Raw genomic sequence first — 27,003 nt, 5'->3', positions numbered from 1 at the left:
CAGTGTGCCTAATAATTTAAAAAGCTTAATTGGCTTAAATTAAAAAATAACTGGATGGTAGGCACTTAAAGTCGGTAGGCGCTTATCACTTTCAGATAAGCACCTAGTCTAGGGTACCTAACAAAGTTGGCATGCTTAGGGGCAGATCGTGGGCATGTTGTGCATGTAGGCACCTGTTTTGGACTTAGGTGTTGGTAGGCACCTTACTTAGGTGTCGGTATTTATGCTGATGCTAGCTTTCTAAAATGGATGCCCCGGCTTTATTGCTAACAAATATATTTGCACTTTTGTAGGTCCTTTTATACATATTTTACAAAAGGCTTCAAGTTTAGTAGAAGCTTTTGCAAAATACTGGGGGGGAAGTAAACATCCCAACCTGGATGTCCTTCTTTCAATGTAGAACCCCCCTAAATGGGGCACACACTCTTAATAAAATAATTTCCACTGGGCTCCAGGGAGCCTCCTCCAGCATACTGAGGATCACCAAGGCAGTCCCTATCACCACTGCTCTCCCTGACTGTAAACAATAAAACAGAGGAGCATCCCACAGTGGTCTTAATTGCTTTATGAGAAATTGGCTGTATGAATTCAGTGACATACACAACTATTGATTCCCCTTAATTCAAATGCCCTCAAAGGCTTTGGTACTAGAGGCATCACTGAAAATAGCTCTGCTGACAGTTCCAAGATTAATGACTCAGTTTACCTTTTTCAGAAGGTTTTAGCATTTTTAGGTGATGATTATTCACAGTATTCGATACTGTAACCTTGGAACATTGAATTTGCTGGTGCCATTTAGTGCAAAAATGATTTACAGCACAAACATGAAGCCATCTTTTCTGAAGGCTTTTTCCCCACCAACATTTTCCAGCAACTAATCCTGTCCCCTTGACATTGTGGCTGTCAGTAAAAGCAGAAGCTCCCATCTCGCATGAAACAGCTGGGGATCCTGGAAAAGCTCTGCTAATGCATCCATGGGCCACTACTGCCAGTAAACTGTTTTTATGTTAAATGCTAGAATATAAAAGGGCAATTTTATAAATTAGTAGTTAAAGAGAGGTACCAATTATGCACACAAGTTAAAAAATAATAGCACTTACACACGTGACTGGAACCGCTAATTGGCAACTAAGCACATAATAATTGCAAGCCTGTAACATTTGCACCAACATAGGCAGAGTATAGGCGGGTCATGGACATGTCCGCACTCAGGTTAAAAATGTATTGATGACCCAACACGGCTGTGTTTCAGCAACTGCCTGTGTCAGGGGTCCTTGATTTTCAGTTTACAAGCCTGTTTTGTTTATTGTAATCATTCATACTCTTATTTCATTTCTTAATTATCATCTTTCCGTAATCTACTCTGAACCTATTTGGTTGTTAGCAAAATACAAAGTACCGCACCAAATCATGTCATTTCATAATGTGAGTAAACTCAATCAGGCTGATATTCCACCTGCAGTTGCCCATAATTTTTTTTAAACACTGATCGCCGTGGGCAGACTTAATCTTGGATATTCAATTCCAGGCCATATCAGGTCACCGGCATTGAATATTCATGGATAAATGAAAATAAGGAAGCCTCCAAGGCTCATGTGGATCCTGGCTGATATTTACCCAAGACCTGCATATAATACTTATGCAGGCTTCAGCTGAATAGTGCCAGAAATCTGCATTAGCTTCCCTCTCCCTTCCCCATGACCTCTATCCCCCCCCCTCTGATATGCAGAAATGCTGAATTCCATCCCAACCCCCCTAACAATTATGCACAAAGCCATTTTAGCACATAATTATTGAATACTAGTTAGGTGTGTTACTGCCATTTATTTGTGTAAGGGCACACTTAAGGGCAGTAGCGTACCAAGGGGGGGGGGGGCGGTCCGCCCCGGATGCACGCCCCAAGGAGGTGCACAGCTGGCCACCCAGTGGGGAATAGGCTGCTGCCGGAGAAAGGCTACCACTGCCAACATCGGGAACAAGCCAATGCCAAGTTCTCACTCCCTGCTTTTCTTCCCCGCGGGGCTGACCAACTCTCGTCACCTGGCTGGCCTGGAATGTCCTCTCTGACATTAGAATTGACGTTGGGCGGCGAGAGTTGGGCGGCCCTGCGGAGAAGAAAAGCAGGGAGGGAGAACTCAGCGCCGGCCTGTTCCCGATGGCGGCAGTGGCTGCCTTTCCCTGGCGGCGGTGGCAGCAGCATGTTTCCCAATGGTGGTGGCATGGGGGAGGGCAGGGAGCCAGAAAGAAAGAAAGGGGGCAGGGTGAAACAAGGAAAGAAAAAAAAATGGGGCATGGAGATAGAGAAAGACAGACATAGAGAAAGAAAGAGGGCATGGAGAGAGAAAGAAAGAAGGGGCAGGGTGAAAGAAAGAAAGATGGGGCACGGAGAGAGAGAAAGACAGACATAGAGAAAGAATTGGGGCATGGAGAGAGAAAGAAGGGGGCAGGCTGAAAGAAAGAAAGAAATGGGGCACGGAGAGAGAGAGAGAGAGAAAGACAGACATACAGAAAGAAAGCGGGCATGGAGATAGAAAGAAAGAAGGGGGCAGGGTGAAAGACAGAAAGAAAGAAATGGGGCACGGAGAGAGAGAGAAAGACAGACATAGAGAAAAAAGGGGACATGGAGAGAGAAAGAAAGAAGGGGCCAGGGTGAAACAAAGAAAGAAATGGGGCACGAAGAGAGAGAGAGAAAGACAGACATACAGAAAGAAAGGGGGCATGGAGAGAGAAAGAAAGAAGGGGCCAGGGTGAAACAAAGAAAGAAATGGGGCACGAAGAGAGAGAGAGAAAGACAGACATACAGAAAGAAAGGGGGCATGGAGAGAGAAAGAAAGAAGGGGCAGGGTGAAATAAAGAAAAAGTTTGGGGAGGGAATGAGGTCTGGAGGAGAGGAAGCATACAGGAGGCTGAAAGAAGGGAAGAAGTATTGGATGCACAGTCAGAAGAATAAAGTGCAACCAGAGACTGATGAAATTACCAAACAAAGGTAGGAAAATGATTTTATTTTCAATTTAGTGATCAAAATGTGTCAGTTTTGAGAATTTATATATGCTGTCTGTATTTTGCACTATGGCCCCCTTTGACTAAACCGCAATAGCGGTTTTTAGCGCAGGGAGCCTATGAGCATCAAGAGCAGCGTGGGGCATTCAGCACAGTTCCCTGCACTAAAAAACGCTATCGCGGTTTAGTAAAAAGGGAGGGGGTATATTTGTCTATTTTTGTATAGTTGTTACTGAGGTGACATTGCATAAAGTCATCTGCCATGACCTCTTTGAAAACCCACGGTATATAAATGATAATTAACATTTTCTCTGCGTACAGTGTGCTTTGTGTTTTTAAAATTCTATTGTTGGTAGATCATTTTGACTTGGCCACGAAGGTAAGGGGGAGGGAGGGAGGGAGGGGAGCTGCTGAAAGACATCTAGTAATCCTTGCAGGCTTGACTGTGCAGTGAATTATTTTTGTAAAATCATGTTTTGTTATATGACTAGCATTATTTAGACTTTAATTTCTATGAATGAATAGAATGAAAATGATATAAAATTACTTGCTTGTTTTTATGTGCGTGTGCTGAAGGAAAGTGGAGAGAGAGTGGCCTGAGGACGCTGAAGGGAAATGGGGAAGAGAGAGTGGGGAGAAGACGCTGATTTATAAATTGACAATTGTACAGAATATTGTTTCTTTTTATATTTTAATATAATAAGTTCAATATAAAACAATTCAAGGCTTGTGTGGATGAAATCAGGTGGTTTGCGGGGATTGGGACCGAGCTTACGGGGATTAGTCCAATAAAATGGTATTTTCTTATTTCTCATTATTTGTTTTATTTTTATTTGTTAATTTGTAAAGTGGTGATTGTTATGTATCAGTTTTTTCAAATATACATCTACTATCTTTATATTTTGCACAGTATTAGAGGACATGTATTACTGTTTTTGTGTTGTGGTGTTGTATTGTATGCAGAGTTTGGTTTCTTGGCGGTTCAGTTTAACTTTTGTCTACATATTTCTATTTTTAGTTTGATTATTCCATATTGGGCGAGAGTGTATCTGTCTGTGTGTATGAAAGGGACATGGCTTTCTGATAGCATTGACTGTACAGGATCAATTGACTGTGCAGTATCTGGCTTGTTTAGTTGTACAATGTATGTGTTAGTGTTCTAGTGCTCACTGCAGTGTTTAAGATGCTGCCTTTTCCTAGGTACACTCTTGTGCGATATGTGGAATTGTTTCTAAAAATCATATTTTTCATATAGATGGGGGGGGGGGGGGTCAAAAAATTATGGGCCCCGGGTGTCACATATGCTAGGTACGCCACTGCTTAAACACATGAGTTCTATTCTATACATTTAAGCATGCAAATAGTGCTTCCATTTCGGTACAGTGATTTGTTATAGAATGAGATATACTGTATACTCAGGCTAGTATTCTGTAAAGGAGAGTAGCTGCTTATATTGCTTTAAGAATAGAGTCTTACCAGGAGCTCTGTTATAGAATTGCCCTCCAGATAGAGGTCATCCAATTTTGGTTTCAGTTATGGCACTGAAACTAGCCCAAAATTTGTGTTTGGGCTTGCTTCAGTTTTAGCTGAAAAAGCTGGAACTGAAACGTTATGGTTTGTCACCTATTCTCCCTCTCTCCCTTTATGAATAATACAAGCCCTTCTCCCTCCCTCTTTCCTCCCATGCACCAAACAAACCCCCTCCCTCCATATGCACAGAATGAGCCCCCCTCCCAGACCCACTCATAAGCTCTCCCTCAGCCTACCTTTCATCCCATGGTGGTCTGCAGGGTATTTAGGAGAGCAGTGATCCCCAGGTGCTCCTGCTCAGGGCCTTTCTGCTGCCAAAATGTCTGCTGTGATCTCTAGCAACCAGGAAAAGCTGACTACCGATGGATAAATATGGGTCAACATTCAGCTGGAGTCAGTGAGTGATTTTTTTTTTTTTAAATGCAGATTCTAATGACTAATTTACACCTAGTTATTCTGTGCTGCTCCAAATCCAGGCACCAGCATTGAAAATCTAGATCAGGAAGTTATGGATATGGTCAGTATCCAGTGCTGTACCCGCAGAGCTAACTGGGCAAAGATAGGGCTGCTATTAACATAATTCTACTTGCCTGGTTAGCTTTGTGGGCATTGGCAATGAATAATTTGCAGCACTGCCCCAACTCTGCCCCTGGATTGTCCCAGCGTTGCCCAGATGGTACTACAGTGGCACTTTCTGATTACGTGCCATTGAATATTTCCTCCTGACTCTCTTTTGCCCTGTTATTGGGCCCCCAAGTGCTGGGTATTTAACTCATTGAATGTACCTTTATGTAACCCTGTTTTTGCCTGGTGAGAATCAGGACAGGTTACGTGAACTATTTTTTTTTATTTTTTTTACTGTTTGTGAGACGAGGGCTGGGTCCAGGAAACTTGGAGACCAAAAGGCACCATTCATTTCACTTATTCAGCTTACTCATTTCACCCAACAAGTTAGTCCAGGGGAGTTTGGATTTTGGTAATGTTATAGAGAAAGAAGCAACAGGCTTTAGCAGTTTGTTGGATCTGAGTGGAGAAGGAAAGAGAGGAGTTAAAGATGACCCCAAGGTTAATCAGCTGATGGACAGGGAGGAGGAGAGTGTCACCCACAGAGATAGAGAATAGGGGGAGGCGGAAAGTGGGTTTAAACAGGAAGATAAGGAGCTTAGTCTTAGCTATATTCAGTTTTAGATAATTGTGATACATTCAGGCTGCAATGTCGGACAGGCAGGCTGAGCCTTGGGCCTGGATTACTGTAGAGCAGGATCTCAAAGTCCATTCCTTGAGGGCCGCAATCCAGTTGGGTTTTCAGGATTTTTCCCAATGAATATGCATGAGATCTATGTGCATGCACTGTTTTCAATGCATATTCATTGGGGAAATCCTGAAAACCCAACTGGATTGCGGCCCTCAAGGAATGGACTTTGAGATCCCTGCTGTAGAGCTATCTGGTGTAGAGACGTAGATCTGGGAATCATCAGCATAGAGGTATACTGAAAACCATAGGAGGAGATCAGTGCACAGAGGCAAAAGGTATAGAGCAGTGGTCTCAAACTCGCGACCCGGGGGGCCACGTGCGGCCAACAAGGTACTATTTTGAGGCCCTCGGTATGTTTATCATAATCACAAAAGTAAAATAAAAGAGTTTCTTGATCATGTCTCTTTAGCTATAAATGACAATATTAAGACTTAGCCAAAAGGAAATATTTATAAACTATAAAGAGTTTTACCTCATGCAAAATTGTAATTTCTTTAATAAGACATTAACTATTTTTTCTGAGACCCTCCAAGTACCTACAAATCCAAAATGTGGCCCTGCAAAGTGTTTGAGTTTGAGACCACTGATATAGCGGGAGAAAAGGAGAGGTCCTAAGACAGAGCCTTGAGGTACACAGATTGAGAGCGAGATAGCAGTGGAAGAGGATTCCCCATTGCATACACTGAAAGTGCGTTGGGAGAAATAGGATGAAAACCAGGAGCGAACAGAACCTTGGAATCCCAGTGAGGCCAGTGTATCAAGGAGTATGTGGTGATCAACAGTATCGAAGGCAGCAGATAAATCAAGAAGGATGAGGATAGAGTAGAGGCCTTTGGATCTGGCCAGGAACAGGTCATTAGAGACTTTAGCAAGGGCAATTTCTGTGGAATGAAGCAGGCGAAAGCCTGATTGAAGTGGGTCAAGAATTGCTTGAGATGAAAGGAAGGCCAGGCAATGGCGGTGAACAGCACGTTCTAGCAGCTTGAATAAGAAGGGGAGAAGGGAGATGGGGAGATAGTCGGAGGAGCATGTAGGGTCCAAAGAGGGTTTTTTGAGGAAAGGTGATAGTGCCAGGGTGGCACAATGGTAGAATATGAGCATTCTACCTAACTCTACAGTTAGTTGGCAATATTCAGCCACAATCTACATAGCTACCTGTAGCTCCAGGGGGAGTTATTGCTCTCTCTATATATATGCAGCACTGATAGTACCCGAAGAATAGTGCTGAATATTTAACACCATAGTAGAGGCCGACCAAAACCTTGACCAGGAAGTAACATCAGAAGGGAGCCAAGGCCAGCGTGAGCAGTATGTAGAAGATACTGAGCGTGCTGGCGAACATTTAAAGAGGTAAATGGGGAGGGGGGGAGGAAAGGAGGAGAAGCGCTAGTGTCACTGTGAAGAAGGCACCCAGGTTAGTTTGCCCCCTTTACTATGCCATTGTTATTTTTATTTATTAATTTTCACAATATTCACAAGCATAAATCTTGTTCCATATAATACAGAGAAGGAAACAATTTAAAATAAAAAAAAAATTTCCCACATAAACGGTATAAACCTTCCTTAGACCACAACACAGAGGAGTGTTAATCAGAATCTAGTGGAGATAAACATAGGTATCAAACATTCAAAAGAAAAGGGTTAATGGGCTATCGGTTGCAATATTCTAACATAAGAACATAAGCAGTGCCTCCGCCGGGTCAGACCATAGGTCCATCCTGCCCGGCAGTCCGCTCCTGCGGCGGCCCAAACAGGTCACGACCTGTCTGAATCACCAGAAGGGGCTCCCTTGCCACCTTGGTTTCTCATTGAAGTCCTATCTTCCCATCGTAGTCCTAACCCTCCGGTCTTGCACATGCACGACCTGTTGGGTTTCTATACTTATTACCTGGTTAGCTTTCTATACCTGTGTTACATCCCAGCACCTCTCTCAGTATCCCACGATCCCTTTATCCCTCAGGAATCCGTCCAATCCCTGTTTGAATCCCTGTACCGTACTCTGCCTGATCACTTCCTCCGGTAGCGCATTCCAAGTGTCCACGACCCTTTGGGTGAAAAAAAACTTCCTTGCATTTGTTTTGAACCTATCTCCCTTCAGTTTCTCCGAATGCCCCCTCGTACTTGTTGTCCCCTTCAGTCTGAAGAATCTGTCCCTATCCACCCTCTCTATGCCCCTCATGATCTTGAAGGTCTCTATCATATCTCCCCTGAGCCTCCTTTTTTCCAGAGAGAAGAGCCCCAGCCTATCCAACCTCTCGGCGTATGGGCAGTGTTCCAGCCCTTTTACCAGTTTCGTTGCTCTCCTTTGGACTCTCTCAAGTACCGCCATGTCCTTCTTGAGGTGTGGCGACCAATACTGAACGCAGTATTCCAGATGTGGACGCACCATCGCTCGATACAATGGCATGATGACTTCCCGCGTCCTGGTTGTTATGCCCCTCTTTATGATGCCCAGCATCCTGTTGGCTTTTTTTGAGGCTGCTGCGCACTGTGCAGATGGCTTCAGTGATGCATCCACCAGCACACCCAAGTCTCTCTCAAGTCTGCTGTCTCCCAACAATGCCCCCCCCCCCAATTTGTAGTTGAACAACGGGTTCTTTTTCCCTATATGCATGACCTTGCATTTTTCCACGTTAAAGCGCATTTGCCATTTGTTTGCCCAGTCTTCCAGCTTGTCCAGGTCCCTTTGCAGGTCCTCACACTCCTCCCTAGACCTGACTCTACCGCACAGTTTGGTATCGTCTGCAAATTTTATAACCTCGCACTTTGCCTCCTTTTCCAGGTCATTGATAAATATGTTGAAGAGTAACGGCCCCAGCACCGATCCCTGTGGCACACCGCTCGTGACTCCCCGCCAGTCAGAATATTGGCCCTTCACTCCGACCCTCTGCAGTCTACCCGACAACCAGTGCTTGATCCATCTGCATAATATCCATTACTTAATCAATCCTTAATGATCTTTTTAACTTTTAGAAACTCCCTCACATGGTCTGGAGAATAAAAAGTATATTTTATTCCCAAATACCTAACTAGGTATTTACAGGGGTATGCTAAAAGAAACGTAGCCCCAAGTTTAAGGGCTCCTTTTATCAAGCCGCGCTAGCGGTTTTACGCGCGTAAAAACACCGGCTGCGCTAGCCGCTACCGCCTCCTCTTGAGCAGGCAGTAGTTTTTAGACCAGCGCGAGGGGTTAGCGTGTGATGAAAAGTCACGCACGTTAACCCCGCCAGCGCGGCTTGATATAAGGAGCCCTAAGAGTCTCTTGACGTAGGGAAAGAAAATCTTTTCTTCTCTTTTGCGTAACTTTTGAGACATCCGGGTATATCCAAAGACTTTAATCTCCAAATAATTTTGGGGAATTTTTAAAGTATAATTTTAAGATCATATTTAAATCTTGCTCAAAAACGAAAGACACTAAGGGCTCCTTTTATCAAGCTACACTAGCGGTAGTTTTTGGCCAGCGCAGGGGTTAGCGTGTGATGAAACGTCACGCACGTTAACCCTGTTAGTGTGGCTTGATAAAAGAGCTCAAAGTTTGTTCCACAAGAGCAGAAATATTCCCCAAACTATGCCATTGTTTCCACATTATGTAGTGAGTGGAGGTTAGTGCAGTGACCTGAGAACCAGGAGAACTGAATCACACACTGTCTGCAGAGCTAGGACAAGATGAAGATAGTCAGATTTACAGTTTGGCATTTTATGTTGTCATTTTTCAGCATTTTTTTTTGCAACTTCTTGTAATGCATTTAAAAGTTTTAAATAATTCTTTTAAAAAAAAAATATTTATTAAGTTTTCAAGGATAATAAAAAGTGCAGAACATTTTACATACATTAATAATCAGAGTAAGCACTTATAATCAATCAATAACAATACAGAAAGAAGAAACCCCCCTCCCTTCCCATACATTCAATCAAGGAATAAAACAAAACTAAAAGAGATAGCACCCCCCCCCTTCCCTGGATGTGTGTGCAAATCCACAGAAAAATAAAATAAAGATAAGAGACAACTATATCGAAGTAACAAAAGACGTCAATGGACCCCAAACTAATCTGAATAACTTATTATGTCCTAACATGTCAGCGTTCATTTTTTAATACTTATAACATAAACATAAATTCGCCCACCAAAAAGTAAAACTAAGACAATCCCATTTTTTCCAATTGCGAGTAACCATTTGAATGGCTATCCCAGTCATGATCAGGAAAAGCCGGCATTTATACTGATCCAATAATAATAATAATAATGATAATAAGCAATAGCGTCCCACAGATAACTACATCGTAGGTTAATGGAATCGATGAATCCAGTATGGTATTATTATGTCCCCATATCGACTTCCGAAAATTGACAATAGAACAGATGATCCAGTGTCCCTATATCAAGATGACAATGCCAGCATCTATTAGACTTAGAACTATCTCACTTTTGCAAACGAACGGGGGTCCAGAAAGATCTGTGTAACAAAAAAACCCAGGTTTGTCTCATAGATGCTGACGCTGTACATCTCATCCTCCAAGTCCAAATCTGTAACCATTGAGCAGCAGAAATTTGTTGCTTTATCTCAATGCTCCAAATGTCTCTTAGACTAGTTTTATTCAGAATTAAATAATTGTTTTGAAAACACAGCAGTCAGAGAAGATGAAAGAGTGAAGTAGAGGATAGGACCTTGTGTGCTTCTGCTTCATGATGTACAGGATAATTGTGAAATTTCACTGTTCTCTTTCCCACATACTCAGTCAATCTCCGCCTGCCCGTCTCATAATTTCCACTGCCACTTGAGCCAGGTCAGCTATAACAAGTTGGTGTCTTGCTGCACTCTAAACGACTTTTTCTGTTCTGTTTTGTTTACTTTTTGACAGGAAAGTTTCTAGAATACGGTTTGGAAGGATGTATGCAAATCAAAAGGCTAGGGGCTCCTTTTACAAAGGTGCGTTAGGGCCTTACCGCGCGGAATAGCGCGCACTAAATTGCCATGCGCGCTAGCCGCTACCGCCTCCTCTTGAGCAGGCGGTAGTTTTTTGGGTGCGCTAATCCGGTGCGTGCGCTAAAAATGCTAGCGCACCTTTGTAAAAGGAGCCCTAGATCTCTGTCAAGATTGACCTAGTTAGACTTTAGGATGGATTTCTAGCTATCGCTTGGATTAAGATTTAGGTCATGCTTTTTTTAGTAGCAACTCAAGGTGATCTATATTCAGGTATTCTAGGTATGTCCTTGTCCTCAGAAGGCTTACAATCTAAGCTTGTGCTTAAGGAAAATCTATAACATTTGGTGACAAGATATTTTAAACTGTAAGAGGTCGATATGCAGCATGGTATGAGAGGCAGGAGAGACTCCTGTGTGCTTAAAAAAGCAGGTTGAGTGGGCTGCCCGCTGATACTGAGCAGCAGTCATCCAAGTAGCACTGCTGAATATTGGTTTTGACTGACCAATCAAAATCCAAGCCGTGGTCCAGGGGTATAATTGGGGCAGAGATGAAAGATATGTGGGCACTGATGATATTCAGTGCCAGTGCTCTCATAGCTAACCAGTCAGAAAGGATCAAACACACTGTAGTTCTATCTTTGTCCAATTAGCAATGTGCATACTGCAATAAATATTAGCTAGTACCCAGTGGATTAGTAAAGGGGGTAGGCGGTCTGCCCCGGGCACTGTCTTGCTCGGGGCGCCAAGCATCCTTTCTCCTCTCCGCCCCCCTTCCCACTCCCCCCCTGCTGCGCACCCGTCCCTTCCCTTCTGCCGTATCTTTTTAACTTTGGCGCAAAATCATCAAAAAATTAAATTTGAGAGTTCTTTATTTCAAGTTCTTTAAGCTATAGATGGGTAATTGTAACAACGGTGAAACTAGATAGAATAGAATTGCTAATCAATGCGATGGATGTGCTTGTTTTCGAGTGCACATTAACTCAAACCATGGCTTGATTGGCGACAAGCAAACACGCATTTCATCATTCACCATCTGCAGTCGTTCTCTTTTTTTTTTTTTCTTCAATTAAATTTCTGTCACAGCTTAAAATCCAAGTTCGCAAAGATAAGAAGATCCAAATGGAAACAAAGCCTTGATTGATAACTACTGCATAAAAAAAATAAAAATAAAATTACTTGCCATTAGTTTTCAAGGACCGATTGCGACAAAGAATGACGCTTGTCTGGGTGGTTGTATCCTTATGCACACAGACGCTCATAACATTGACAGACTCTTGAGTACGTGATGTACAAGTCATCTATTCCAGTGTATACTTATGAAGGGAATTTTTTTAAATAAAGTATAATTCTGGAATCTCTGGCACACCTGGTATATCTTCGGGGCACACCACTTTGTCGTGGCACACAGTTTGAGAGACACTGGCTTAAAGGAATGCTGACCACCACCAGCTCGATATTAACCCATGTAAGATAATGGACAGAATTTAAACAAGATTTTAAAAAATTCAATTCCCCTTAGAATTCGGTCCAAACCAAGAAAAATAATCCAGAAGAAAGCACTGTGTATAGAGGCGAATTTACCACTGGGCCACAGAGTGGTGCCCAAGGACCCAAAGCAGTTGGGGACCCAACATGTCTAACATTTTTCTTTCCCCCTCCATCTCTGGCTCTGGTGTTCCCCATCACTCTCACCCCATTCCCCACCTACACTCCAGCATATTCCCCTGCCTTCAACCTCCCCCTTCCCCTGTTTCTCCTCTTCTGCTACACAGGCTGTCTGTCAATGAGCCTGGACCCTTCTCTTTGTTACAGCCTGATTTTGTGGAAGCAGGAAGTTATGTCAGAAGGCACAGGCAGCAGAATGCATTTTTGTTTGGAGGGGTCCAAAAGCTCCACCCTAGACCCTGCTCCCATAATAATAGTACTAATTGTAAATGCCATTTCTTCCATTCATTTTCATATGCACACAATACAATCTTATTAACAATACATAATAATAATAATTTATTTTCTTGTATACCGCCCAACCAGTAGTTCTGGGCAGTTCACAACAGAATACTGAGATATTTCAGCACGTGGTACAGTTTCAAAGAACACACTATCTACGTACAATCTAAAATTATATAATAAAAGTAATACAATTGTTAAAAACATTTAAGTACAATATTAAAAATTATTAAAAAATTAAAACATACTATCACAATAAGAATAGAAACAAAAGACCTCATTTAAATATATCAAAATTAATATTCTTATTTGTCAAATAAATAGGTCTTTAATGATTTCCTAAATGTGATTACCTAAATGGTAATCACAAAATTAAACTACGCAAAAGCACACTCTTTTGCCCTCCCCATCCCTGCACAACATTTCTTCCTCTCTCCTCCACCCCTATGTACAATGTCTTCCTCTCTCTCACTGTTTACCATCTCTCTCTTTCCCTCCCTTGCTGCAAAGTGAGTAGGGAAAGAGAGAGAAGGATCCAGGATGCATATCTCCAACACCCTCTACTGCCACATCCAACATTTCTCCCTCTCTTATCCCTCGAACTGTGTGCAGCATTTTTCGCTCCTGCCCACCAGCCCCATGCCCAACATTACTCCTTTTATTAGCCCCTCCAGCACCATGCCACATCTCCATCCCTTCCACCACCGTGTTCAACATTCCTCCCTCTTGCATCCCTTTCCATCTGTCCCACTGTTCCCTCTCTGCACCACCACAGCCAACATCTCTCCCTCTCATCTCTCTCTACCTCACTCCTCTCCCACCACCATAACCAACAATTCTCTCCCTCCCTATGTCCAACAATTCTCCTCTTTCTTCCTTTCCCCATGTACACTATCTCTTTTCCCTCTCATTCACACCCATGCTCAACAATTCTCCTTTTCTATTCCCTTACCCACCTCAAGATCTCTTTCCCTTCCTCCCTCCATCCTTCCATCCTATGTCCCAAGTTCATGCCCCCTTCCTCCTTCCTTCCAGCCTTTGTCCCAAATTTATGCCTCCTTTCTCCCTTCTGTGTCCCAAGTTCGTGCCCCTCCTTCCTTCCTTTCATTATCCCAAGTTCATGCTTCGTTCCTTCCTTCTGTGTCTCAATGCGCCCCTCCCACTCCCTCACATATCCCAATGTGCCCCTCGTCCTCCCTCCCTTCTATGTCCCAAGTTCATGCCTCTTCCCAAGGATGTGTACTAGTGTTCTGGCCGGCTCTAAGACATTGAAGTAGGCCTCCTCCTCCTTCCTTCCTTCCAGCTGCATTTCTCTCTTCATAAAGCCACAAGCAGCAGCAGCAGAGTATGGCCAGAGGTGCTGGTGTGCCGGCTGCATGGCTTGCTATAAAAAGGGCCACGCAGCTTAGAGGGAACATTGCATTCCTTTTCACTTTTTATCTAATCAACTTTCTGTCTCCTTCTCACATCCCCTAGCTTTCACATTTCTCATTCCCCGATTCCCTTTTCATCTGGTTCCCTTTTCATCTGGTTCTACTCTCATATACTCATTCTGCTCACTCATCTCCTTGACAACTCTCCCACATGGATCTATTATTTCTAGCATCTCCTCACCTTGTTACCAGCATTTCCTTCCTCTCTTTCTTTCTCTCTCCCTCTCACAAGTCCATCTCTCCTTTCTGTTCTTTCACTCCCTCTTTCCAAGTCTGACATCTCTCCTCCCTCCCCCCCTTCCAGCCCCCAGTCCATATTCCTTCCACTTTTCCCTGTCCAGCTCTCCTCTCCCTCCTCTGCTCTCCCTAAGTTGTCCATCTCTCCCTCCCCTGAATCTCTTTCCCTTTCCCATTTTGCCCCCTCCATATCCATTTCTCCCTTTCTTCTCCCCCCCCGCCATCTCTCCTTTCTCACCTTTCTAGCATCTCTTCCTGACCCCCTCTGTGTTCCCCCATGCCCATCTCTACTCTTGTTCCCTCTATCCTCCTCCACATTTATCTCTCACTGTCCCTTTGCATATTCACTGTGGATATCCTGAAAACCTGACTGGCACAGGGGTACTCCAGGACCGAGTTAGGAAACACTGACCTATATGGTAGTACAGTGGGTTTTTGGTGGGCTTATAGTTTTCTAGTTACAAGTTAGGGTACTAGTTAGGGTGGCATGTGGGCCTCAGTCCCCTTCCCTGCAGTCCACTGCACTGCCCACCAGGATACTCCAGAGAACTGCTTGCAGCTCTACTAGGACTGGTCATCGTATCTCCAGCTGTCATGGAGGGAGATATGTACTATTTCCTACAGATATTTGGGGGGTGAAAGGAGGTCAGTAAACACTGAGGGAGTGTATGAGGGCCATATTTTCATCCTTCTAGTGGTCATCTGGTCAGCCCAAAACGTCAAAATTATGTCCTGTAAATTTTATAACATGTTTGATTATTGCTGTAAAACATTCAAGTGCTAATCCTACCCTAATCCCACCCAAAACATGCCTCTAACAAGTCCCCTTAAGATTTAGATGCACTGGAGACAAAACAATCAGAAAGACGTCTAGAAAATCAGTTTTGAAAATGCCCACTTGGACGTTTTTATTAGTAAGACATTCAAGTGCTGGTTTATGCCAACTTTTGGACGTCTCTTTTTTTGTAAATGAGCCACAGAGTCTCTTCTCCTTAGAGTTTACAATCCAGCCATGACAGACATATAGTATAAAAGAAAATTTGTGAATTTCATTTATTAAGAAAATGTTTAAAACCAAAATGCAGTGATCAGAATCCATGGTTAAAATTTTAAAGCAGTCTCAAAGGATGGCTTTTTAGGTTATTATATCTGAATAAGGCCGGAGACAGCATAGAGTGTCAACTCCGGATGTCTAGTTCAAGTATTCATCACAGAAAAGTGGAACACAACGAGTCAGGAGTGACAGTGGAGGACAAGGGTGTAAATACATAAGAGTGACCTGCTCAAAGAGAGGAACTCATAAAGAAGGGTCTAGGTAAAGGGAAGACAGAGAAGGAAATAAGCTGCAGAATAAAAGCTCTTGTACCTGATAATAGAATCTTATGATAAGAAAAAAAAATTACTTGTGGAGCCAATGAATGATCTGAGAAGAGGGATTAAACTGGATGTAGTGACACTGGTGAGAGATAAGCCACACAGTTGAATTTTGAATAAATTGTAGTGGAGGAAAATTTTATAATTTGCTTTCAATTTTTTTTTCTTGGCATTTTTGAAACATAGAAACATGATGGCAGATAAAGGCCAAATGGCCCATCTAGTCTGCCCATCCGCAGTAACCATTATCTCTTTCTCTCTCTCAGAGATCCCACGTGCCTATCCCAGGCCCTCTTGAATTCAGACACAGTCTCTGTTTCCACCACCTCTTCCGGGAGACTGTTCCACGCATCTACCACCTTTTCCTAAAAAAGTATTTCCTTAGATTACTCTGGAGCCTATTACCTCTTAAATTCTTCCTATGTCCTCTCATTGCAGAGTTTCCTTTCAAATAAAAGATACACGACTCATGCACATTTACATTACGTAGGTATTTAAACGTCTCTATCATATCTCCCCTCTCCCGCCTTTCCTCCAAAGTATTAAGATTGAGATCTTTAAGTCTGTCCCCATACGCCTTATCACGAAGACCACACAACATTTTAGTAGCCTTCCCCTGAACCGACTCCATCCTTTTTATTTTTAATTTGTGGGTCGAGGGGGGTGCAGTTTTTTGACAGGCCTACCTGTCTTTTTTATTCATTTGTTTTCCATGGCACAGATATTTTGCGTGTGTTACACACGCAAAATATCTGCCCTATAAAAATAAAAATAAATAAAAGACAGGTAGGCCTGTCAAAAAACTGCACCCCCTCAACCCACAAATTGCAGGAGGGATGCCCACACACAAATGCGGCCCCGCTGCCCTCCCCCCCGAAGAAAAAAGCAGGAGGGATGCCGACTCCCTCCTGCCATCGACGCTTCCTTACAGCTGGCCCAGTGCCTTAAAAAAAAACCATTACCGACGCTGCCCCTACTCCCCATTCCCCCATCAAGCGCAAATATGACAGGAGGGATGACATCTCCCTCCTGCCGTCGCAAACCCCTGTTGCCATTGGCCGGGCCCAGGCCCACCCCCACTCCCCTCCCCGTACCTCAACAAGTTGGGAGCAGGACGGGTGCTCAGTCCCTCCTACTCCATAGGGCTCCTCCGTGCAAATGCGGGCGTTAGGGGGGTGGGGGCAGTATCGATAATGTTTTTTGAGTTTTTTTAGGCACTGGGACCACTCTAAGGAATCGCCAATGGCAGGAGGGAGTCAGCATCTCTCCTGCCGTTTTGGGTTTTTTTTTTGTGTGGGGAAGCCGGGCAATGGCAGGAGGAAGTGTGCATCCCTTCTGCCTTTTTCTTCGGGGGTGCATTTGTCGGGGAGGGTGCTTTATTTTCATTTTTTTTTTAAGTGGCCATGCAGAATATCTGACCCATTTAAAAAAAAAAAAAAAAAAAGCCGCTGACAGTAGTGACAGGAGGCTGCTTCTCATGTCACTACTGTCAGGGCTGCCCCGACTCAATCGCTCACTGAGCGATTGAGCCGGGGAGTTTGCGTGCAAATCATTTGCATGCAAGAAAGGTAGTGAATCAATCGCTGTTTCAAAATCCGCCAGTAATCGGCCAACAACAATTGAATTGCTACCTTTTAGTGAATCTGGGCCTTTGATCATTCCTGAAGTTGCTATTAAATAGGCTTAGCTCTGATGAAATTAACATAGAAACAAGAAGACAGATAAAGGCTGAATGGCCCATCCACAACATCAGTTATCTCCTCTTCTCCCTATGAGGCAAAAGAAGCTTGCTTATTATGATCCTGCCCTTTGGAACACAATGAGTATTGAATTACAATAGGAAATGAGTTATTTGATCTTTCATAACAAAGCCAAAGCCTGGTTATTCTAGCAGACTTTTGACTAATTGTCCTGCTATTAAATAGTGACAGGAATTGGCCCTGGAGTTTAGTGAATTACGGGTAAAGTAGTGTGCTCTCAGCTCTGACTAGCCAATGAATTTAATTAAGTGGCTATTGGGTGAGGGGAAGCCATGGCAGCCTGGGAAAGACCAAGTGCTGGGATGGTTTTATTTGTATTTGGGGATTACACTATTGACTTTGAAGTCTTATATATAATGTGACTGATGCTCTTATGTTGTTGTAAATTTCTCTGTGTTTTAAAGTTGTGTTTTGTGTATATTGTAACTCGCCCTGGGTGTCAATATAATATAAAGTTTATTTATGCATTTGAGAACCAAAGAATGCATATGGTTTTGCACAATACAGCTCCTTTTGAAAGTTCTTTTACTGAGCCTATTTTCAGTTTATGCTTGGTATGTGTTGATGTGATGCCTATATAACATTTTCATAGGATCAATGTATCCATACCCTAATCAGAATGGTTGAAAAGGCATTTATATCTTTTAAACTTTAAGCTCTAAGTTTCAGATAGAGAATTGTACTCGTATGTATGTAAGACAGGATTTAGAAAAATGACACAATGCAGAAGTATTAGGATTGGAATTCGTTGCTGGAGAATATGGTGAAATCAGTTAGCTTAGCGGGGTTTAAAAAAGATTTGGATAATTTCCTAAAAGAGAAGACCCTAGGCCATTATTGAGATGGCTTAGGGAAATCCACTGCTTATTCCTAGGATATGCAGCATAAAATCTGTTTTACTACTTGGAATCTAGCTAGGAACTTGAGACCTGGGCTGGCCATTGTTGGAAACAGGATACTAGGCTTGATGGACTTTTGGCCTGTCTCAGTATGGCAATTCATATGTTCTTAAGAACCGGTTGAAAAATAGAAAACAGAGTAGGTTTAAAAAGGAGAAGGGTAAATAGTGGGATTCTCCAGGGGTCAGTGCTGGGACCACTGCTTTTTAACATATTTATCAATGATCTAGAGATGGGAATAACTAGTGAGATAATTGTATTTGCTGATGACACAAAGTTTTTCAAAGTTGATAACTCACAAGAGGATTGTGAAAAATTGCAAGAGGACCATGCCCGACTAGGAGTCTGGGCATCAAAATGGCAGATGGCATTTAATATGAGCAACTGCAAAGTGATACATGTGGGAAAGAGGAACCTGAACTATAGCTATATGATGCAGGGTTCCACATTAGGAATCTCCATTCAGGAAAAGGATCTAGTTGTCATCATTGAGGACACGTCGAAAACTTCAGCTCAATGGGCGACGGCAGCTATGAAAGCAAATAGAATATTAGAAATTATCAGGAAATGAATGGCATGGCCACACCTTGAGAACTGTGTTTAATTTTGGTTGCCATATCTAAAAAAAAAGATATATGGAATTAGAAAAGGTACAGAGAAGAGCACAGAAAATGAAAAAAGGGATAAAACAACTTCCCTATGAGGAAGGACTAAAGCAGCTAGGGCTCTCCAGCTTGGAAAAGAGATGGCTCAGGAGAGATTTGAAAGAGGCCTATAAAATACTGAGTGGAGTGGAAAGGGTAGATGTGAATTGCTTATTCCAAAAATACTAGGACTAGGAGGGGGCGTGCAATGAAGCTACTAAGTACAGTAGTAGATTTAAAACAAACCGGAGAAAATATTTCTTCACTCAACATGTAATTACATCATGGAATTCATTACCGGAAAATGTGCTGAAAGCAGTTAGCTTAGCAGAGTTTAAAAAAGATTTGGCTACTTTCCTGCAACAAAAGTCCATAAAACATTATTAAGATGGCTTAGGAAAAATCCACTGCTTATTCCTAGAATTAGCAGCATAAAATCTGTTTTATTCCCTGGGATCTTGTCAGGTACTTGTGACCTGGGTTGGCCATTGTTGGAAAGAGGATACTGGGCTTGAATAACCTTCAGTCTGTCCCAGTATGGCAACTCTTATGTTCTTATTCTAAAATGTTATGACTTCTAGAGGGTTAAGTACCAGAATAAAGTTGAACAGTGACATTCATAAAAGTAGGTAATTACTACAAACACATTTTTCATGCCCCCCACCCCTCACCTCCCTGAATATTTTAAATTCATAGAAGATGGTGAAAGTGCAAGAGCAGCAAGTCCCAAACCTATTCTGAGGTATCACCAACCAGTTAGGATACTGAGATATCTGTAATGAATATTCATGAAATAGATTTGCTTAATTGTGGGCAAAAACACCGTTGCAGCTATAATTTGATATGAATGTGATTTTTTAACAAATGAATCAGACTGGGGATAAGTGCAGACAGAATGAAGGAAGAAAGGAATGGGAATTAGAGTAGGCATTTGAGTAGGCAGCTACAAATACACTTGCCAGGCCCGATTCATAGCCTTATAACAGCACTAGGCCTGGCTTTGCCTTAAGCAGAGGGGATTTACACAAATGCCATCACATAGACCAGTTTGATACCTATATGAGGGGCCAATGAAAAGTTCTTAGCCCAACCAAGAAGAGAATGAAGAGAAGCCATAAAACTTACAAGTTATTCCACACTTTTCTTGACACTTTTCGATTCATTTCATATCTTTGAAACAAAAAAAGTGCAGCGAGGAAAACTTGTAAGTTTTATGGCTTCCCTTCAATCTCTTCTTGGTTGGGCTGAGAACTTTTCAGTGGCCCCTCGTACTGTGATGTCATAATGCCTCAATCCACCAATGCCTGAGAGCCAACTTCATCAGTGATGTCACAATGGCTTGGCTTCCCTGTACTTATGCCCATTTACTAGATGCATTTGCCTCACTAAAACGAAAAGTGTCAAGGGAAATGTGAAATAACTTGTCAGTTTCATGGCTCCACATCATTCTCTTCTTGGTTGGGCTGAGAACTTTTCAGTGGCCCCTTGTACAGTATTTGTGATGTCATTTATGATACTTAGGCCTCTATTCGCTAAAAAGGGCAGCTTAGAACCCATTCCAGGGCATGGAGGCTACCAGCATTGAATATTCAGGTATGTCTGCTTACCCAGAAGTTAACTGGGTACCAGCCGATATTAAGACTAATTCCTGACGTTTTGCTGTCCTATCTTTATGCACTTACTCAGCTGGTTAGTGGACTGAACATTGCCACTAACTGACTAAGTTGCCACCAGGCTAGTTAGGGGATGTCCGATTACTACCTGATTAAGTGCTGCTGAATATTGGTTGCCAGCTCACTCAGCAGGGCTTAACTGGGCAGGAGCCTCTCCTCACTTAAACCCTTTTGAATATCGAACTCTACGATGTGTTAAGGTTTTGCAGTTACTGTCTGGCAATAGCCAAGATTACCATATAGTATTTGCAAAAACCACTATTTTTCGCACCCGGGGGAAGTTGTCCGTGTATAGAAAAAATTGCTATTGCATGTTGATAGAAAGTCGTGACTGATAACACTGGATGGAATGAGTTGTACTTCTTGAGATGGTGTTAACTGCTGCGCATTATCTGCCATGTAACAGCTGACGCATGGTAAATGACATCTGTGTTAATGGCCTATTTCCCACACAAAATGGCGGTTGGAAATCTCTCTACTTTAAAATTACTGAGCTTTGGAATAACTTTCCTGTCCAGCTGCGTAATTTGGGCTCTTTCCAATTATTTCGAAAACATCTGAAAACGTGGCTATTTTCAAAAATGTAAATTCCGCTGCTCTCTATATAACCACTAATTCTTACTATATTTTCCTTTCTTAAACTCTTGTAAAACCGTGTCGAGCTCTGTCCTTATAGAGAAGATGCGGTATATAAGCTTAACGTTTAGTTTAGTATGGTAATTAGTGTGTGTTATAAGGTGTGTTAAACAGCTAAAGCAGAAGGAACTAGTAGGCCAATGCTCGGGAAATACCGCGGAAACAGCGCAGAAATAAAATCTTCCCAATGCTCAACCCTAATCATATGCAGTGGCGTAGAAAGGGGGGAGGGTGGTCCGCCCCGGGCATTATCTAGGTGAGGGCGCAGGCACCCTTCCCCACCCCCACTGCCACACGTGCGCACTACTTCCCTTCCCCCATACCTCGGTATCATTCCTCGCACGAGCAACAACCCCCAACTGCGATCGCGCCAGCATCAGCTCTTCCTTTGACATCACTTCCTGGATCCGCGCCCAGGAAGTGACTTCAGAGGAAGAGTAGATGTGGGCGCGACAGCAGGTTGGGGATTGCTGCTCATGTTAGGGATGTTACAGAGGTACGGGGGAAGGGAAATGACACGCACCCAGGTGAAGGAGCAGTGTGGAGGTGGGGGGGCGGGGAAGAGGGGAGGGGAGGGGCTCCACCACCCCAGGTGCCGCTCACCCTCACTACGCCACTGATAACAGTAAGCAAAATCACTCGACTGCACTGCGTGCACTTTTTAAACCCGGTAACAGACCGAGACATAGGGAGAAAAAGTGGCCGCGGCCGCATGAGGCCAGGCGGCCAGACGAAAACTGGGGTCCCCCTGCCGAGGAAAGAATCGAAGTAAAAAATAACAAAGGCTGTAGATGCGTTGCACAGCGACTCCGATTGAAGTAAAAACAACAAAAGAAGCCGCGCTGCAGGAAGGCACTTAGAAACAAACGCAGAGAAGAAAGACAGGGCTTACTGGATCTGCGGAAAACTAAGAACTGAGGCCACGCTGAGGAGACACGCCCCCTAGCTGAGCGGGAAGGCACACGCGCATGCGCGGTGCAGCACTAGCAAACTTTAAGATCTTCAATCAAGTTTGCTTGAAAAGCTGTCCGCTACGGGGCTCCGTGGATGATGTCACCCACATGTTGAGAATATGCTGCCTGCTTGTCCTGGGATAAGGAAGGTTTTGTTTGTGTGCTGTTCTCTGAGTGTTGGGAGGGAACATAACATAACATCTGATTTCTAGAACGCATAACCATAATTTCATTGTGGTTAACAAAAGATTACAATATGAGAAAACAGGAAATGACCTCATTAACATCCTTTTCATACTCCTCAAAAATCATAAAACCCCAACCATTACAAACCCCAACCATTATAAACTCAATCACTTAACCCATTCAACCCACTCTAAAACTTCTGGGAATGATGATAGATGCTGTACCATGCAACCACAAATCAACAAAACAATACAGAAATCATTCATGGTCATGAGAAACCTAAGGCAAGTTCAGAAATTCTTCAAAAAAAAACAATTCCAGCTCATTGTCCAATCCTTAGTCCTAGGTCTTCTAGACTACTGTAACATCCTCTATCTCCCCTGCCCCGCAACCATGATAAAGCAACTACAAACAGTACAAAACACAGCACTGAGACTTATCTATTCACTGAAGAAACATGACCACATCACTGCAGCATACCTTGACTCACACAGGCAAGAATACTATTCAAATTCTACTGTCTACTATTTAAAACCATAAATGGAGACAGCCCAGCCTACTTGAACACCCGCCTAATCCAAACTACCACAACCAGACACAGGAGAACCCATACACCATTCACGCACTCTCCAATCAGAGACATTAAACGAAAACAACTGTACAATAGCCTACTAGCCACACAGGTGGCAAAACTAGACCACCAACTCTCCAATTTACTGATCATAACCCCAGACTACAAAACTTTCAGAAAAGAAATAAAAACCCTGCTATTCAAGAAATCCTTGAAAACAAACTAATCACCACAGGAATCATCTCAATACCCTGAAGCAACTTGCTCTATTCTGTAACTCCTCTGGAAATGTCCAGATAAATTCTTGTGTAATCCGCCTTGAACTGCAAGGTAATGGCGGAAAAGAAATCACTAATGTAATGTAATGCAATTTTGTGCTGATCTTTGCTGTGTGTGTTGCTTTCTGCACTACAGTCTTTGATCATTCTGCTGGGTCAGATAGTTAGAAATACTTAGAGTACCTGAATGTAAAACACTTTGAATAGAAGCCGTATATAAGAAATGTAAATAAATAAATAAAATAATAATGCAGGCACTATTTTGTCGCTAATTGCCTCTAACACTGGTTTTGTGCCTCTCCCCATAAGCTCTTTAGCAAAGCAGAGGAGCAACTTCAAAAATAAAACACTTTACCTCATTATTTTTTATGTCCATATCATTCCAATATTATTTATTACTTACAAGTGTTGAAAACTCCAGCAAACACCCAACATTGTCCATAGCGCACTGGCATTCCTGAGCTATGATACTCCAACAAGATGTCTACACTTCCAGTCCAGGCAGAAGGCGCCACTCCAAGCTGGTAATCATTTGTCCAGCTACCAACAAGTACACCCTGATCATCTTTAGCATTGATCTAAAGGAAAAGAAATGCAGCAAGAGAAGATTCACCAGTGCTGGCTTTTGGGTCAATCCTTTATCAGTACAGTTAAAATAAATCTTATCTACAAGAATCTTGGGGTATGTGGAGGACAGTTCTGTAATAGGATGCCTGGTAGGAGCTCTGCACCTCTGTCCTTCTTTGCACCCCACCCCTCATGCCATACTCGTTTCCTCCCTTCTTAAAGAGGTATAGGGGGTACCTCTTTAAGTCTTAGCCAGGGCAAGCAGCTTCTATGGTCTACTGTTCGCATTGGCATTAGCTTTCCCTCTGATGTCAATTCCTGGCCCCGTGACCCGGAAGTGATTTCAGAGAGGAGCCAGGCCAACATGAGCAACAGGCCGCAGAAGTTGCTTGTGCTGCTGAAGATTTAAAGAGGTACTGGGTGGGGGAAGGGAGGGCATGGGGAAGGGTGGAGAGATGACAGTGCCTCCATCAAGACAGCACCCAGGGCAGCCCCCCCTTTACTATGCCACTAGTAGAAGTCTATTCTATAAAGAGGTCTACTTTCTTAAGAGCAGTGGTCTTCACTAATTTTTAAGTTGGGGCCACTTGGTATTAAAATGACCTGAAGGAAACCCCCCCAAGTATTTTCCCATGTGGGGTCATGATTGCTGACCAGTATGAGTCCTTCACTTCCAGCTTGACTTCAAACTTTTTATTGGGAGTGGGTGTTTCCAAATGCATTCTCTTCTATTGAGAAATGTCCTTCAAGCATGTAGATCTTCTCATTTACTTCCCCCTTTCTGATCTAAGCTTGGATAGTGAAGCTGAGTGTATTGGGAAAAAAATCAGAATGGCAATGAGGGCCATCCCAGAAATCTTCAGGGGCTGACAATGGCCCCCCAGTCTTTGCTTTAGAGATAACTAGCCTAACTAGCTCTATATTACTCCTGGTGGAATTCTGCATGTGCGAGATCACGGTTCACATAAACAGTCGAGTCTAAGCCAGCATAGGAGGAGGAAGTGACCTGCTGTGTATTAGTTCATTTCGTTCTCTACTGCCCGTGTCTGCACTGAATACACAGCATGCACAGAATTCTCTGCATCCTGAGGGGGTAAAAAATTATGGAGAAATTCTGCACTCACAGAATTCCTCCAAGAGTACTACACTTCTCCCTCAATATTCGCGGGGGTTAGGGGCAGAGCTGGCCTGCGAATATTGAAAATTTGCGAATAACATTTGAGCCAGCTCTGACTCACCCTCCGCCTTTCCCCCGGCATCCCAGACCTTTTTTAAAATGAAATGCTGCATCCTGGACCTCCCCGGAGCTTACCTGGTGGTCTAGCGAGCTTTTGGGGCAGGAGCGATCTTCCTATGCTGCTGCCCCGTGCAGATCACTCATCCAAAATGGCTGCTGTGAGTTCCCGTAGTCTCTCGAGACTACGACGGGAACTCCCTGCAGCCATTTTCTATAAGTGATCTGCATGGGGCAGGAGCGTAGGAAGATCGCTCCTGCCCCGAAAGCTCACTAGACCACCAGGTAAGCTCCAGGGAGATCCGGGAGGAGGAGGGGGTGCCGCATTCTTAGGAAGACTGCGCCCGGGTTTGGACAACCCCCCCCCCCCATAGCACCCTCTGCTACTGATCTTTCACCAAACCTGGGGCTGTGTATGGATGACCTCTGCACATGCACAACTTTTGACGAGATGACATTACAGGTATGCACGCATGCGTGCGACATCATCATGTCAACATCCATGCAGCTCCTGATCGGTGAGGCCCGACCTTAGTGCAGGAAGAGGCGGTCGGAGCATACCGCGAGTGATTTCTTCCACTTGCCGGCGCTCCGGCTGCCCTCTCCTGCCCGGTCATTCACAGTCAGAAAATACCGCGAATGACTGGGACCGCAAATCGCCAACCGCGAATGACCGGGGGAGCACTGTACTTTCTACCCCTAGACATGTCCCCTGCGTGGTAAGAACATTTTTGCTGTAGTGAATATATGTTAGTGCTTAACACAGCTTAGTATAAGGGCCCCTCAGTGATTTTCTGATGTTGTATATGTGCCTACAGAGATATAAGGTCTAAAAAGACTGCAAACTGTATTTGCCCTTCAGTCTTAATCACTGTACATACCACTGCAGCTCCAATGCGTGCGATTTTGACTGGGTTCGACCTGCCAGAGAGGTCTAGTTCTGCTTTGTCCATCAAGTAAAGGCAAGCATCCAAGGTTCCCTCTTCAAACTAAAGATCAGAATATTAAACACCAGTTTACCAGTACATTATCACATTTTGTTCACAGTTCTCTGATTAGCTCATGAAGTCTACCATGTGTGCCAGCCTCCTTGTTTTGCCTCTCTAACTATCCCATATACCCCTAATTGGGTAACCCAGACATGTCTTTTTAGAGGACCATCCAGGTGCCTGGGTGGACTTTCCAAAACCCAGTAGTTTGTCCTATTTTCTGCCTACAGCCCAGGTGACACTTCGCAAAGTAAGCTTCAGTAGCATAAACATAACAAATTTTTATTTATATACCGCAAAAGTCTTTCGGTTCTAGGCGGTTTACAGAATAAGTGGCTGAAGAGAGTTAGCGAGCTACAGCAATTTGGAGAGGACTGAAAATTGTATAGATTGCATAGAGGGGAGTTAAGCAGGGTTTTAATAAGCAGGGAGATAAATAAATAGGTCAATAATAATATAATATTAAAAGGGCTACATGGGCACTAACTTATAAAATAGTGCCTAAGTGCCATTCACTCTTTTGGGTTCATGACTTCAATGTGAGCATCTAAAGCTATGTGACCAATTGGTACCCAATGTGTGGAGTACTGAATAGATTAAGGGGATGGTGCTGTGGTGATTGGATGGATGTTTGGTTTATCAGTTTCCATTTTATTCTAGTCAGGATGCCAAAAGTTTATAAGCTACAAGAAATAAATGAAAAACAAACATACAATTGCAAATATAGCAGCATTTATCCATGATCTAATAAGTATGAAATAACGTACTGTCATTCAGGCAGACCTGTCAGTGTTTTATGTTTTACCACTAAACCTTTCTGGTACAAAGCAGTTCACAATTAAAAATAAACCTATAGTGAAAGCACTCCACTGTTATCAGATAGGAAAGATTCAACATTCATTCAAAACACAAG

General features: G+C 43.2%; 1 protein-coding gene across 1 annotated transcript in view; it reads right to left on the bottom strand.

Annotated features, from left to right (window-relative positions):
* Positions 1-27,003, bottom strand: part of F13A1 (coagulation factor XIII A chain) — a 178,063-nt gene that overhangs the window by 70,382 nt on the left and 80,678 nt on the right. Inside the window, exons 6-7 of the mRNA XM_033935263.1 lie at positions 25,983-26,090; positions 23,704-23,878 (exon numbers count right to left, since the gene is read on the bottom strand). Of these exons, the coding sequence (XP_033791154.1) occupies positions 23,704-23,878; positions 25,983-26,090 (283 nt within the window). The remainder of the gene's footprint in view (positions 1-23,703; positions 23,879-25,982; positions 26,091-27,003) is intronic.

The sequence above is a fragment of the Geotrypetes seraphini genome, chromosome 2 (assembly GCF_902459505.1).
Source record: "Geotrypetes seraphini chromosome 2, aGeoSer1.1, whole genome shotgun sequence".
NCBI classification, from domain to species: Eukaryota; Metazoa; Chordata; class Amphibia; order Gymnophiona; family Dermophiidae; genus Geotrypetes; species Geotrypetes seraphini.
The sequence above is the reverse complement of the archived record's forward strand: the minus strand, read 5'-3'. Positions and strand labels throughout refer to the sequence as shown.